Genomic DNA, 15,777 nt, shown 5'->3' on the forward strand with positions numbered 1-15,777 from the left:
GTGAGGTTTGAATATAGACAGATTAAATGAAATTGGCTTAAAAGCATTAACTTAGTTTCATCGCAGTGACTGACGTATTGAACAGAAAATTAGATTATATGAATTTTGAACATTTTTATAGAGGTGTTCATAATCTTTATACTGATTATGAATATGTTTTATTGTCCAAAATAGCTCAATATTCTATGATTGGAGATTCAAAAAAAGGGTATTTGACAACGAACCCCATCTCACACTGCACATTACACAGTTTTCCTGATTTAAATGTTACATTTTTAGTCTGATTACTTCTTTTTGGAGTATTGATTTAATCATTGTAATTGGGTAAACTGTGAACTTTTGAAGGAAAAACGTGTATCTGGGAGGAGAAACACAGAAAAGCTTTGATGCAATGTACTGAAGGCAAAATGTCGAGGGATCTTTCCTTCTGAATTAACCCCTTCCACTTGCTTTTAAAGAATTCTCACAAAAGGTCTTTGTGGGGCTCCTTTGAATTTCTACATTACTGTCTTTTAATTCTTACTCACTACTCCTTTTGGGTATTTAAATTAGTTTTAAGGTTTTAAGCCAATCACCTGACAGTTTGCATATTCCTGGCACTGTTTGTGCATGTCAGAGCAAATGTGCACCAACTGAGCTCCTTCCTATGACAACAACTGAAAATGAAACTCTGCTACTTGAAAGATATCGCTGTAGAAAACCTCCGAAAAATCTATGCTGCCCAACACTCAATGATCTGAAGCCCAGAAATCCTGCACATGCCCTGGATGGGATAGCAATGGAGCTTCTTTCCATTGCTGTGCCCTATTGTTCACTCCCTCCTGAATCCAACTAAATGGAGCTATTCAACTATTTTTGATGTGACCTGCAAAATGGGGCTATCGTTGTTTGTAAGGTAGGCAGTAGAGGCCCAAAATAAGATGAAAAGTAAAAGACTACTCTTCTAAAGCTTTCTCTTTAAAAGTCTAATGTGAAAACCAGGGGAAAGTTACCAGGATCTCTATAGAAATCTTCTCTTATGCTTGATTGATGAATAAATGCATCTCCCCTTGATATATAGACCAGAGATCTTACCAATTTCTTTATCTACTCAGGAAGAGCACAACATAGAAGTCTGGGGACACACAGACCATGGAGGTTCATACAGACCATGGAGGTTCATTGCTGGTGGTGAAGAATAAAGTGTACTTGTATGGTATCCTTTACATCCTTTCAATGTCCCAAAGGGTTACACAACCAATAACATCCTTTTGAAATTCAGGCATAGCTGTAATGTAGAAAATATATCACGACTGCACAAATGGCAATGTGATAAAAGGCCAGATTACTTGTTTTAGTGATGTTGGTTAAGAGAAAAACTTGTTTCGGAAGTCAGGAGATTTCCTGTTCACTCTTTTTGGATAATTGCACAGCATCTGTTATGTCCACCAAACACTGAGCAGAGCCTCAGTAATTAACTCTGTTCAATGGCAGCTCACAAACATTTGGCCATTCCATCAGTACTAGTTTCAGGTTAGCTTTAACCCAAAACCAAATCAAACCAAAACGCTGTGGAGGCTGGAAATCTGAAATAAAGATATTGCTGGAGAAACTCAACAAGTCTGGCAGCATCTGTGGAGAGAGAAACAGAGTTAATATTTTGAGTCCGCTCTGGCGTTCTGTTTTGAACCCAAATCCAATTTAGGTGTGAGAGTGATGCCAACGTTAAATAATTTTTAATCAACTTGCTCAGACATGTCATGACATACTTCCAAAACAGAGTCAAAACCTGTGGCGCTGGAAAAGCATAGCTGGTCAGGCACTATCCGAGGAGCGGGAGAGTAATATTTCAGGCATAAGCTCTTCATCAGGAATGTTGTCACTTTCTCCATACTTCCAGAACATTCCAGGTCTTCTGGCTCAGAGACAGGGACACTACCACTCTGCTACAAGAATCAGCCTCATAGCTATGCATCTGAAGATACATTTAGTCCAGACCAAGTAAGGACAGCAGATTTCCAGAGAACATTGGTGAACCCAGTCAATTATTATAATGACCGAGAGTTGTTGCATGGTCACTATTAAGTAAGCTTGTTTAGCTTGTAGAACATGTCCACGAGGGTTTTGGTTGAATTCAGATTTCATCGCCTGTCATGGTGGGATTTGAACCCATGTCCCCATATCTGATGTCATGCACGGCCTGTAGGAGGAGACAAGGTTTTCTACTCAACTTTCAAAAGGAACATATGTACTAGCTCCGTATGGGTCAATAGAAACTCCACAGTAGTCCACCCTTTCTACAAGTCACTAGACAGGGCCAAGGCATGGCAAAGACAAAGGAGGATTAGTGGCAGCAAGCTACCTCCAGTAGAGGTGGAAAATACCACAAGGTGAGGTCATCTGGAAACACACCACATGCGATAGTTCAGTATCACACTGAGGACAGTGACAGCTCAGGTTTTGTGGCACAACTCTAGCACCCCCATCTCTGAGTCAGACACTTCTCCTTTTCAAAAAATAATCCCTCTATTGTTGTCTGATTATTTCTCATTGTGCAAAGTTACGTTAGATTAACCAAAAGTTTGTTGCACAGCCACAGGGGTTTCTTCCTGGTCAGATTTGTCCCTCATGTTCAGGTTGATGGAGATGTGTGATACATGGAGATGTGTGATGATGGGCGATTCACAGATCTCCTCGCTCCTGGCTTCTGAAAAACCCTTCCAGTTTCCAGCATCTGCACTATTTTGCTTTTGTTCAAAGATATTTGATTGGACTGAGGCATCTGGTAACAAGTAAAAGTTACAATCCCTGGAGTATTTCAAAAAACGCTTTTGTTCTGATTCATGAACTCTGTGGTATTGCACATTTATGCTGACATAAGAATCTCCAAACCTTCTGAAGACATTGTACACTGATGGTGTACAGGCATATGCACTGTTAGTTTTATAGGAACAGCAGAAGTACTGATATCATTTCACAAGGGTAATTTTTGATAGGCTGGTTCACATGAGAGTACTGACACCCCTTCTGGTCTGGCCTTGAACAAAGAATTATATTCAGAGTAAAGTTTTACTGGCATTCTGACTGAACTGATTTTGATGCTAGGTGCTCAACAGTCACAGCAAGGATTCCTTCCCAGGACAATTAATCTGTTGTTGGATAAGTGGTTACTTTACCTTATGAAGGCTGTAGCACTGAACCTGGTCCAACATTAGAAAAATCAATCTTAGGAAGAAGGGCTTCCCTTCCTCATTGGGTAGGGACTCCCTCGCCCATGACACAGATGTGTGTGTGAATGTGTGTGCGTGTGTTAAAAACAAGATCAGTTTAGCTGTGACTCTCAAAGTTATCGATTGTTGTCCAAGCTCCTGATTACAGCTAACTATTTACATTGAGGGTGGCAGCCAGTATCAGGGGAGTGGGTAGTAGTCAGTGACTTGTGGACTAATCCCCAGCAAGAGTTCATATCCAAACCTCTGACCAGGGCCAAGTGCAGGGCCCTCTACCTCACAGGAAGACCATATCGAAAGCTCCACACCTTAGCAAGAGGCCACACGTCTGCAGACACATACTCTCAGCCTGAGGTGATGCCCTGGTCATGAGGATAGACCAATATCTGTAGCATGAGTCAAGGCCCAGAGAACCGTATATACTCCATAGAGATAAGACAGCGTCGTCCGAAAAAAGGGAGAAAAAAATATATGCACTGATAGTTAATATTTTTAAAACATCAAAAGCTGCTCCTGCAGGATCTCCTTATTCCGAGAATCCACAATTCCTTCATCGACATTGTTTTTTCCCCCAAGTTTGTTTGGAATAATGTACAAAAGATCAAAGGAGGCAGGGTCAGTGAGATAATCTGCTCTGTACATAAACAGAGTGTTTAATTTGGAACTACATTTCTGTGAAGTGTAACAATGAGTGCTTGTGTGTGGTGGAAAGAGAACAAGTTATGGACTGCTCGCATCATTGGTATTTTCAAAGGTAGGCCCAGAGCCAAACTCCCATTCCAGTGCTGGCTGAAATATTTGGAACAAAAGCCTTGTCCAAGTTCAAACCTGCAAAGTATTTGTTTTTGGCTCACTTTGAAATAATCATGTTGGAAAGTTTCAATGCTTGCGCTGGCACAGTGTATTTCCTGAGCACTGTTAGCAGCTACAGGACGAATCACCAGATTTAAATAGAGAACACACATGAATTTAAACAAAGCACAACCTTGAAGCCCTGGAGTTAGAAATAACTGGCACAATGGCTTTATGTTTGGTAAATTTCCAGTCCTGGTTTAAGCTGGAATGGAAAGTGTACGAATACTTTCAACACTGGGATCAATGACCCTGTTGCGCTACTGGTCTAAGAATTAACCATGTCCTACTTGTGTCTTGGTGAACTTTGCTCTCACTCATCTGCTCCCTTTCTCACCTTCAGTTACAATCATTTTAAATCTCTATTTCTCCTACACCACCATTAGCAACACTTTGTATTTTTTCTGGGCACCCACAAAATCTGTTTCACTCACTCCCCCATATCACCCACTTCCTAGCAGTAACATAAAAACCGTTTTCCAACCCTGTCCGTTCTGAACAGGAGTCATACCAATCTTGAAATGCTAATTCTGTTTCTCTCTTCACGGATGGCTGCTAGATCAGCTGAGTTTCCTCAGCACTTTCTGTTGTTGGAGATCTGTTAATGTTGTACCACTGTTTACGTGAGAGGGTTTGAATGATTATAGCCTAGAGGAGATAGTGAGGGCTGCAGATGCTGGTGAAGTCAAAGTTGATAAAGTGTGGCGCTGGAAAAAGCACAGCAGGTCAGGCAGCAAACCTCAAATTCACCAAGACCACCTCCCACCCCTTCCTGGACCTTTCCATCTCTGTCTCTGTCTCTGGCTACTGACTTAAAGCTGACATCTACTTCAAACCCAGTGACCCCCACAGCTACCTTGACTACACCTCCTCCCATTCCCCCTCCTGTAAAGCCTTCCCCTAGCCACACCCCCATCCCCCATTTATTTCTCAGCCCCCTCCCCACTCTTGATGAAGGGTTATACCCGAAACATCGACTCTCTTGCTTCTCAGATGCTGCCTGACCTGCTGTGCCTTTTCTAGCTTTATCAACTTTATTGACTCTGATTATAATCTAGAACCCTTGTCCTGTGACTGCAAGTTGTCGTGTTTCTATATCCATAAATGCTCTTTCACACGACTGAACACTTTTTCTCCCCAACACCAAATCACCGTGGTTTTTTAAAAAATCTATGACCACCACTGGCGTTCTCCAATTGGTTAATTTACATGTAAAGCCAGGTAAAGGCAATGCAGATCCTCAATGATAATCAGTTGTCCGTTAAGTAAACCTCATTGAAATTTTCAGCTCATTGATCCAATACTAATGCCAATCCAAAATGAGAGTGATAATTCTGTTCTAAGGAAGATAACAGAAGAATACTCATTTGACACTGACAGGAATTGGCTTCCAACAATGATTGGTGAACCAACGGGTCAGACTTTGTTGGAAAATCAATCAGACTTACCAATACACCGAGAGCCATCCAGGCTTGTGACAAAGTCACGGGGACAGGTGCAGACGTAGCTACCAACCGTGTTTGAGCATTCACCCCCATCACAGACTCCAGAAATGGTGCTGCATTCATCAACATCTGGAAGGTGAAAGAAAGATCAAAGTATGAACAAACAGCTGGAAGATCATGGAGAGAAGGCTGAAGGTGTTGACATTCATTTAAGGCTTTGAATCCCACTGAACCTTTTTGAAATGTACCGACATGAGACACTGCTCGGTATGTTCAGAATCACAGCATTATTACATTAGAGGTGAAGTCGCTCACTCCATTGTGTCTGCACTGTCTTTCTGAGCATTTTGACTTAGTGCCAAACTCCTGTTTGTTCTCTGTAATCGTGAACATAGTTTTAAATAATCATCCAGTATCCTCTTGAATGCATCAATTCAACTTACTTTTACCTCATTTACAGGCAGAATTAGCCACTGTGTGAGAAAGTTCCTTCAAGTCACATATTTGCTTCATTTGCAAAGCACTTTAAAACTGTACCCTTTCATTCTAAATCATTCCATGATCATGATCAGTTTCTCCCTGTCTACTCTGCCCAGATCATCCTCATGAGTTTGAAAATTTGATGAAGATATGCGACAAAAACATAGAAATTCCAAGGCCAAGTGTCAGGCGGGTCAGTGGGATGAGATTCAAAAGTCTCATTCCATTCTGAGGGAAACCAGAATTTCAGCTGTTTCACCAAGGCCCTGGTAGCGATGTGGCCACTCCTCTATGACAGAGTGACCATGTCTTCTAGTGACCCAAGGGTGATTTGCCGGACAATGTCAGATCATAAAAAGTGATAAGGAAAATCCAGGGAACTGTAGACCGATGAGCCTAATGTGAGTGGTAAGTTGGTGGGTAAGTTCTGAGGGACAGGATCTTTGCAAAGGCCAAGACTGATTACAGATGGTCAACTTGACTTTGTGTGTGGGAAATCATGTCTCACTAATTTGATTGAGTCTCTTGAAGAAGTGACAAAGAAGATTGATCAAGACAGAGCAGTAGATGTTGTCTATATGGACGTCAGCAAGGCATTCAACAAGGTTTCTCTCGGTAGATGCGTTAGTAAGATTAGATCGCATGGGATCGAGGGAACTAGCCAACTGGATACAAAATTGGTTTGAAGGTAGGAGACAGAGGGTGGTGGCAGAGGGTTCTTTTTGGATTAGAGGTCTGCAACCAGTGATGTGCTGCAAGGAATGGTGCTGGGTCCACTGCTCTTCATTATTAAATGAATGAGTTAGATGTGAAAATAGGGCGTATGTTAGTACGCTTGCAGATTACACCAAAATTAATGGTGTAGTGGACAGCAAGAAGGTTAGCTCAGAGTAGAATGGGACCTTGATCAGATGGGCCAATGGACCAAGGGGTGGCAGATGGAGTTTAATTCAGATAAATGGTGAAGTGTTGCATTTTGGTGAGGTAAACCAGGGCAGGACTTATACAGTTAATGGTAGAGGAGAAAGTGAGGACTGCAGATGCTGGAGATCAGAGCTGAAAATGTGTTGCTGGAAAAGCGCAGCAGGTCAGGCAGCATCCAAGGAGCAGGAGAATCGATGTTCGGGCATGAGTCCTTCTTCAGGAATTGCTGAAGAAGGGTTCATGTCTGACACATGATTCTCCTGCTCCTTGGATGCTGCCTGACCAGTTAATGGTAGAGCCCTGGGAAATGTAACTGAACAAAGCGATCTTGAGGTGTAGGTGCATAGTTCCTTGAAAGTGAAGTCGCAGGTAGACAGGGTGGTGAAGAAGGTATTTAGTACACTTGCCTTCCTTAGTCAGTGCATTGAGTATTGAAGTTGGGAGGTCATGATGATGCTGTACAGGACATTGGTTAGGCCACTCTTAGAAAACTGTGTTCAATTCTGGTCTCCCTGTGGTAAGTCAAAGTAATGAGCAGGTTAGACCAAGGAGAGCCAATTGATGTTATTGATCTGGACATCAAGAAGATCGGTGGCAAGGTGCCGCACAGGAGGCTACTGAGTAACATAAGGGCCCATGGTGTTAGTAGCAAGATGCTAGCATGGATAGAAACCCTGCTGTCTGGCAGAAAGCAGAGAGTGGCAATAAAAGGATCCTTCTCAGGGAGGCAGCCGGTGACTGGTGGTCTTCCGCAAGGCTCAGTGTTGGGACCACAACTTTTCACTTTATACATTAATGATCTAGATGAAGGAATTGAGGGCCTTCTGGCTAAGTTTGCAGATGATACAAAGATAGATGGAGGGGCAGGCAGCATTGAGGATGGGGGGAAGGGGCTGCAGGTTAAGAGAACAAAGAACAAAGAAAATTTACAGCCCAGCAACAGGCCCTTCAGCCCTCCAAGCCTGAGCCGATCCAAGTCTACTCTCTAAACCTGTCGCCCAATTCCTAAGCATCTGTATCCCTCTGCTCCCTACCCACTCATGCATCTGTCCAGATGCATCTTAAATGAATCTACCGTGCCTGCCTCTACCACCTCTGCTGGCAACGCTTTCCAGACGCCCACCACCCTCTGTGTGAAGTATTTGCTGCGTGTATCCCCCTTAAACTTTCCACCTCTCACCTTGAAAGTGTGACCTCTCGTTATTGAATCCTTCACCCTGGGAAAAAGCTTGTCTCTATCTACCCTGTCTATACCCTTCATGATTTTGTAAACCTCCATCAGGTCCTCCCTCAATCTCCTTTTTTCTAGTGAAAACAAACCTAACCTACTCAAACTCTCTTCATAGTTAGCACCTTCCGTACCAGGCAACATCCTCGTAAACCTTCTCTGCACCCTCTCCAAAGCGTCCACATCCTTTTGGTAATGTGGCGACCAGAACTGTACACAGTATTCTAAATGCGGCCAACCCAATGTCTTGTACAATTTTAACATGACTTGCCAGCTCTTATACTCAATACCCCGCCCAATGAAGGCAAACATACTCTATGCCTTCTTGACCACTCTATCCATCTGTGCAGCAACCTTCAGGATATGATGAACCTGCACTCCCAGGTCTCTCTGCCCATCAAATTTTCCCAAGGCTCTTCCATTCATTGTATAATTCGCTTTAGAATTAGTCTTGCCTAAATGCATCACCTCACATTTGTCTGGTTTGAAATCCATCTGCCACTTTTCCACCCAACTCTTCATTCTATCTATATCCTGCTGTATTCTTTGACAGGCCCTTATGCTTTCTGCTACTCCACAAATCTTCATGTCATCTGCAAACCTGCTGATCATACCAACAGTGCCCTCTTCCAGATCATTTATGTATATCACAAACAACAATGGCCCCAGCACTGACCCCTGTGGAACATCACTGGTTACCTTTCTCCATTTCGAGAAACTCCCTTCAACTACTACTCTCTGTCTCCTGTTGCTCAACCAGTTCTTTATCCACCTAGCTAGAACACCCTGCACACCATGTGACTTCACTTTCTCCATTAGTCTACCATGGGGAACCTTATCAAACGCCTTACTAAAGTCCATGTATATGACATCAACTGCCCTTCCTTCATCTATCAACTTGGTCACTTCCTCGAAGAACTCTATTAAGTTGGTAAGGCACGAACTACCCTGCACAAAACCATGTTGTCTGTCACTAATAAGCCCATTCTTTTCTCAATATAAATAGATCCTATCCCTCAGCACACTCTTCAGCAACTTTCCCACCACTGACATCAGGCTCACTGGTCTGTAGTTACCCGGAATATCCCTACTACCCTTCTTGTACTGGGGTACAACATGAGCAACCTTCAAGTCCTCTGGCACCTCGCCTGTATTTAAGGATGCCACAAAGATATCTGTCAGGGCCCCTCTCTCGCCTCCCTCAGCAACCTGGGATAGATCCCATCCAGTCCTGGGGATTCATCCACCTTAATAACCTCTAGCCTACTCAACACATCTTCCTTACTTATGTCAATATGATCCAGACTAACCAAACTTCTATCTCTAACCTCAAGATTCATCATGTTCCTCTCCTCAGTGAACATTGATGCAAAGTAATCATTCAGAATCTCACCCATTCTCTCAGGTTCAACACACAGCTTTCCTGCATTACCCTTTAGTAAATCAATCCTTTCTCTAGTTACCTGCTTGCTTCTTATATAAGAATAAAATGCTTTGGGATTCTCCTTAATTCTGCTCAGTAAAGCTATCTCATTACCCCTTTTAGCCCGCTTAATTCCTCGTTTAAGACTTGTCCTACTCTTCTGATACTCCTCCAAGGTCCGTTCTGTTCTTAGCTGCCTGGACCTTATGTACGCTTCCCTTTTCCTCTTGGCTAGTCCTTCGATTTCTCCTGTCATCCACAATTCACGAATCTTGGCCTTCCTATCCTTTGCCTTCAACAGGATTATGCCTATCCTACACTATCTTTAACCTATCTTTGAAAGCCTCCCACATCTCAAATGTGGGCTTTCCTGCAAATAGCTTTCCTGCAAATGTTTCCAACCCACATTTACAAGCTCCTGCCTAATTTTGATATAATTGGCCTTGGCCCAGTTTAGTACTCTACCCTTAGGACCACTCTCATCTTTATCTACGAGTATTCTAAAACTTACAGAATTGTGGCCACTGTTCCCAAAGAAATCCCCCACCGCAACAGTGGGGGATTTCCATGCTGTACATCTCTATGACTCTAACACTCTATTCTAAGGCAATGCCCCTGGGTCCTAGTCTCTCTTACCAATGGAAACATCTTCCCAACATCTACTCTGTCCAGGTTATTCAGTATACTGTACATTTCAATTAGAAAACCCCTCATCCTTCTAAACACCATCAAGTATAAACCCAGAGTCCTCAAACATTCTTCATATGTTAAGCTTTCATTCCTGGGACCATTCTTGTGAATCTCTCTGAACATGTTCCAGGGCCAGTACATCCTTCCTGACCTGGCTCATTCCCCAACACTAGGTCCAATATGGCCCCTTCCCTCGTCGGACTATTTACATACTGCTCTAGAAAACTTTCCTGGATGCTTCTTACAAATTCTACCCCAGCCAGACCTCTGACGCTAAGTGTATCCCAGTCAATGTTGGGAAAATTACAATCTCCCATCACCACTACCCTATTGTCTCTAAATCTTTCCATAATCTGTTTACCTGTTTGTTATTCTACCTCATGCTCACTGTTGGGAGGCCTGTGATACAATCCCAACAATGTAACTGCACCCTTCTTATTTCTCAGCTTCAACCATAATGCCTCATTACCCAAGTCCTCCATAATGTCCTCCTTTAGCACAGCCGTGATATCATCCCTGACCAGTAATGCAACTCCATCCCCACCTTTTACTTCCCTCCCTGTCCTGTCTGAATGGGCAAAGAAGTGGCAGAGTATAACATAGGAAGGTGTGAGGTAATGCACTTTGGTAGGAAGAACAGAGGCATGGACTGTTTTCTAAAAGGAGAGAAAATTCGGAAGTCTGAAGTGCAAAGAGACTTGGGACTTCTAGTCCAGGATTTTCTCAGGGTAAACTTGCAGATTGAGTCAGTAATGAAAAAGGCACATGCAATGATGACATTTATTTTGACAAGACTTGATTATAAAAGCTGGGATGTACTTCTGAGGCTCTAGTCAGACCACATTTAGAGTATTGTGCACAGTTTTGGGCCCCATATCTCAGGAAGGATGTACTGGCCCTGGAGCATGTTCAGAGAGATTCATGAGAATGGTCCCAGGAATGAAAGCTTAACATATGAAGAATGTTTGAGGACTCTGGGTTTATACTTGATGGAGTTTAGAAGGATGAGGGGTTTTCTAATTGAAACGTACAGTATACTGAATAACCTGGACAGAGTAGATGTTAGGAAGATGTTTCCATTGGTAAGAGAGACTAGGACCCGGGGGCATAGCCTTAGATTAGAGTCTTAGAGTCATAGAGATGTACAGCATGGAAACAGACCCTTCAGTCCAACTCGTCCATGCCAACCAGGTATTCCAACGCAATTTAGTCCCACCTGCCCATATCCTTTCACACCCTTCCTATTCATATACCCATCCAGAAGCCTATTAAATGTTGCAATTGTACCAGCCTGCACCACTTCCTCTGGCAGCTCATTCCATACACGTACCACCCTCTGCGTGAAAACGTTGCCCCTTAGGTCTCTTTTATATCTTTCCCCTCTCACCCTAAACCTATGCCCTCTAGTTCTGGACTCCCCCACCCCAGGGAAAAGACTTTGCCTATTTATTCTATCCATGCCCCTCATGGTTTTATAAGGTAGAGGGAAGACCTTTGAGAACAGAGATAAGGAGAAATTTCTTCAGCTAGAGAGTGGGGAATCTACGGAATTCATTGCCACGGAGGCTGTGGAGGCCAGATCGCTGAGTTTATGTAAGACAGAGATGGACAGGTCCTTGAGTATCAAAGGGATCAAGAGTTATGGAGAGAAAGTGGGAGAATGGGTTTGAGAAACCTATCAGCCATGATTGAATGGCGAAGCTGACCCGATGGGCTGAGTGGCCTAATTTCTGCTCCTATGAATTATGGTTTTATGGAAAGATGCTGTTAAACTTGAAAGGGTTCAGAAAATATTTACAAGTATGTTTCTGGGATTGGAGGGTTTGAGGTATAGGGAGAGGCTGAATAAACTGCAGCCAGTTTCGCTGGAGCATCAGAGACTGAGGGGTGACCTTATGGAGGTTTGAAAAATCATGAGGGACATGGATAGGGTAAATAGACAAGGTGATTTACCCAGGGTAAGAGAGTCCAAAACTCGAGAGCATAGATTTATGGTGAGAGGGGAAAGATTTAAAAGGGACCTCAGGGGCAACTTTTTCACACAGAGGGTGGCGTGTGCATGGAACGAGCTGTCGAGGTGGTGAAGGCTGGTACAATGGCAACCTTTAAAAGGCATCTGGATGGGTACGTGAATGGGAAGGATTTAGAGTGATATGGGTCAAATGATGGCAAATGGAACCAGAATGAATTGGGATATCTGGTCAGTGTGGACAATTTGGATCGAAGGCTGTTTCTGTGCTGTACATCTCTATGACCCTATCAAAACAAATAGTGGCCTAATATCTGCTCCTATGAATTATGGTTTTATGGAAAGATGTTGTTGAGGTGTTCGAGGTGAGCTACTGGTATGGATTGAGGATTGGCTGTCTGACAGAAGGCAGAGAGTTGGGATAAAAGGTTCTTTTTCGGAATGGCAGCCAGTGACAAGCAGTGTCCCGCAGGGTTCAGTGTTGGGGCCGCAGCTGTTCACGTTATATATTAATGATCTGGATGAAGGGACTGGGGGCATTCTAGCGAAGTTTGCCTCTGATACGAAGTTAGGTGGACAGGCAGGTAGTACTGTGGAAGTGGGGAGGCTGCAGAAGGATCTAGACAGTTTGGGAGAGTGGTCCAGGAAATGGCTGATGGAATTCAATGTGAGCAAATGCGAGGTTTTGCACTTTGGAAAAAAGAATACAAGCATGGACTACTTTCTACACAGTGAGAAAATTCATAAATCCAAAGTACAAAGGGATCTGGGAGTGCTAGTCAAGGATTCTCTAAAGGTAAACATGCAGGTTGAGTCCGTGATTAAGAAGGCCAATGCAATGTTGTCATTTACCTCAAGACGGTTGGAATATAAAAGCACCATTGTGCTACTGAGACTTTATAAAGCTCTAGTTAGGCTCCATTTGGAGTACTGTGTCCAGTTTTGGTCCCCACACCTCAGGAAGGACACACTGGCACTGGAGCGTGTCCAGCGGTGATTCACACGGATGATCCCTAGAATGGTAGGTCTAACATACGAGGAACGGCTGAGGATCCTGGGATTGTATTCATTGCAGTTTAGAAGATTAAGGGGAGATCTAATAGAAACTTACAAGATAATACATGGCTTGGAGAGGGTGGATGCTAGGAAATTGTTTCCGTTAGGTGAGGAGACTAGGACCCGTGAACACAGCCTTAGAATTAGAGGGGGTAAATTCAGAACAGAAATGCGGAGACATTTCTTCAGCCAGAGAGTGGTGGGCCTGTGGAATTCATTGCCGCAGAGTGCAGTGGAGGCCGGGATGCTAAGGCAGAGATTGATAAATTCTTGACGTCACAAGGAATTAAGGGCTACGGGGAGAATGCAGGTAAGTGGAGTTGAAATGCCCATCAGCCATGATTGAATGGCAGAGTGGACTCGATGGGCTGAATGGCCTTACTTCCACTCCTATGTCTTACGGTCTTACTCCTCACTCATTTTACCCTCAAACCAACCTAATTTAAAATAAAATAAATCGATCCAATGCAATATCACAGGACATCCATTTACTCAGTAAGAAATGTTCCATGTAATATGATTGCATCGTAATGCTGGGGGGTAAAGAATTTTGAGAAAGAGTTTAATATTCAATTTCAATCATGTTGATCAACCTGGTTTATTGCTTAGAAGTGGGATCAAATTTCTGGGTAATGTCTCTCAGGACACACCGGGTAAGTAGATGTTGGACCTGCAGAACAGCAGAGATAGACTTCACTTCAAAGATACACTGAAACAAAAGAATTTTATGTTAAATCCTCAGGAGCCCAGATGAATGATATTAAGCACTTGTACATTTAGGTAAAAAGAAACTCCAGTTCAGCAAATGTGCACAATACAAGTGTTTGTGTAAATGCAAACTCTGAATTTGTCGGATGGCAACAGACTTAAATTTACTGAACGGAAATGACAGAGACCTAATTACAGAAATAGTGCTAGGTGGTTTACCTGTATCGTCTGAGACCTACACTGCTCATTTATGTACGTTTGCCAACTGTGGTATTCATGGAGGCTTGAGCATGCGGTGTCTGCAAATAGTATTACATTTATTGTGTGGAGATTGACTCCTTAGCAGAGTAATTCTGTTTGTGAATCTGTGTTGGTGGCTAGAGTAAAAGATGTTCCTGGAAGGCAAACCTGCGGTAAGTGAAGATGGGAAAACAAGGACTGGGAAGAAAAGTTGGGGAAGATCAGAACATAAAAATATACAAATTAGGAGCAGAACAGCCATTTGGCTCTCTCTCACGCTCTCCCATTCAATAGGATCATGGCTGATCTGATGGTGCTCTCAACTCCACATTCCCAACTCAACTTATAACCATTGATTGCTTGTTGGTCAAGAAATTCTCTACCTCTGCCTTAAAAGTATACAATGGCCTTTGCATCCACAACTCTCTCTGCAAGAGAGTTTCAAAGACTCTCTGAGAAAATCTCCTCCCCATCTCCATCTTATATAGGAGACCCCTAACTTATAGACTCTGTCCCCGGGTTCTAGTCTCTCCATTAAGGGGAAGGTCACCTTCAGCATCCATCCTGTGAAGTGTCATCAGGGTCTTCCTTGTTTCAGTAAGATCAATTGTCAATCTTCTTAAGATTACCCCTTATGAGAAACTTTAATTGTATAAATGATTGCTGAAATTGCACTGACAACCAGTAGTAATATTGATACATTCAGATGCCCTTCATAGCTAAAAGTAATCCTGATCACCTACTGATCACCCCTAACTGTTGGTAATATGTTCAATGCCCTGCCATTGTACTCTGAATTAGTAACTATCCTTTACCCACTGGTACACACACTGTAACTATAACTGTGGTCAAGCTACAGATTCAATTCCTTTGAACAGGCTTCTTCTCTCTCCTTATCTTCTGATTCAGGGTAAAATGTTAACTCTGAACTGAGATTATCGCAGATCAAAATTTGGAGATACTTGTGAATGGCAAAACCAGGCAGCACTGTACTGACCAAACCAATGAGGGCACTGAGCTCAGTATTGGAGCCAATCATCCTCAAGTCAGTTCAGCACCAACATTTCCAAACCACCCTGTGGGCTCACTCGCTATAAACAGGACCTTCCGGGATTGAAAATTGCAGCACATCTGGAGATTAGTCAGTGCCACAGAGCCTGTGATTGCACTGGTGCTCACTTCGCATCTCCTCAAATCATCCTTCAGTTATTTAACCCACTCCCTATCCAACAATGCTTCTTATTATTTTCCTCCTTGGTTCTTCCAATGTAAATTGATCTTTGTCCCACATCCCTGATTTGCTCAGCAGTGGAAACAATCTTTCACTATCTACCCTCCAGTCACGTTCACAAATTTGATTCACTCCTTTACTGGTGACACCTTTCTCAACATTGCCCTCACTCTTCATGCTTCTACTAAGCGTCACTGGAAATGCTGGGCCTACTATTCTTCATCCACCCATTACCCCAAACATAGTAACCTTCCCATCAGCCTCTCTCTCATTTCCCCAAATACACTCAACAGGCTTCCTCTCTCCAGTTACCCTTCATCCT

General features: G+C 43.1%; 1 protein-coding gene across 1 annotated transcript in view; it reads right to left on the reverse strand.

Moving 5' to 3' along the window:
* The window catches only part of fbn2b (fibrillin 2b), a 401,753-nt gene that overhangs the window by 152,663 nt on the left and 233,313 nt on the right, over window positions 1–15,777 (reverse strand). Inside the window, exon 8 of the mRNA XM_072593951.1 lies at window positions 5,510–5,635. Coding sequence (XP_072450052.1) covers window positions 5,510–5,635 — 126 coding nt within the window. The remainder of the gene's footprint in view (window positions 1–5,509; window positions 5,636–15,777) is intronic.

This window comes from Chiloscyllium punctatum, chromosome 24 (assembly GCF_047496795.1).
Source record: "Chiloscyllium punctatum isolate Juve2018m chromosome 24, sChiPun1.3, whole genome shotgun sequence".
Classification (NCBI taxonomy): Eukaryota; Metazoa; Chordata; class Chondrichthyes; order Orectolobiformes; family Hemiscylliidae; genus Chiloscyllium; species Chiloscyllium punctatum.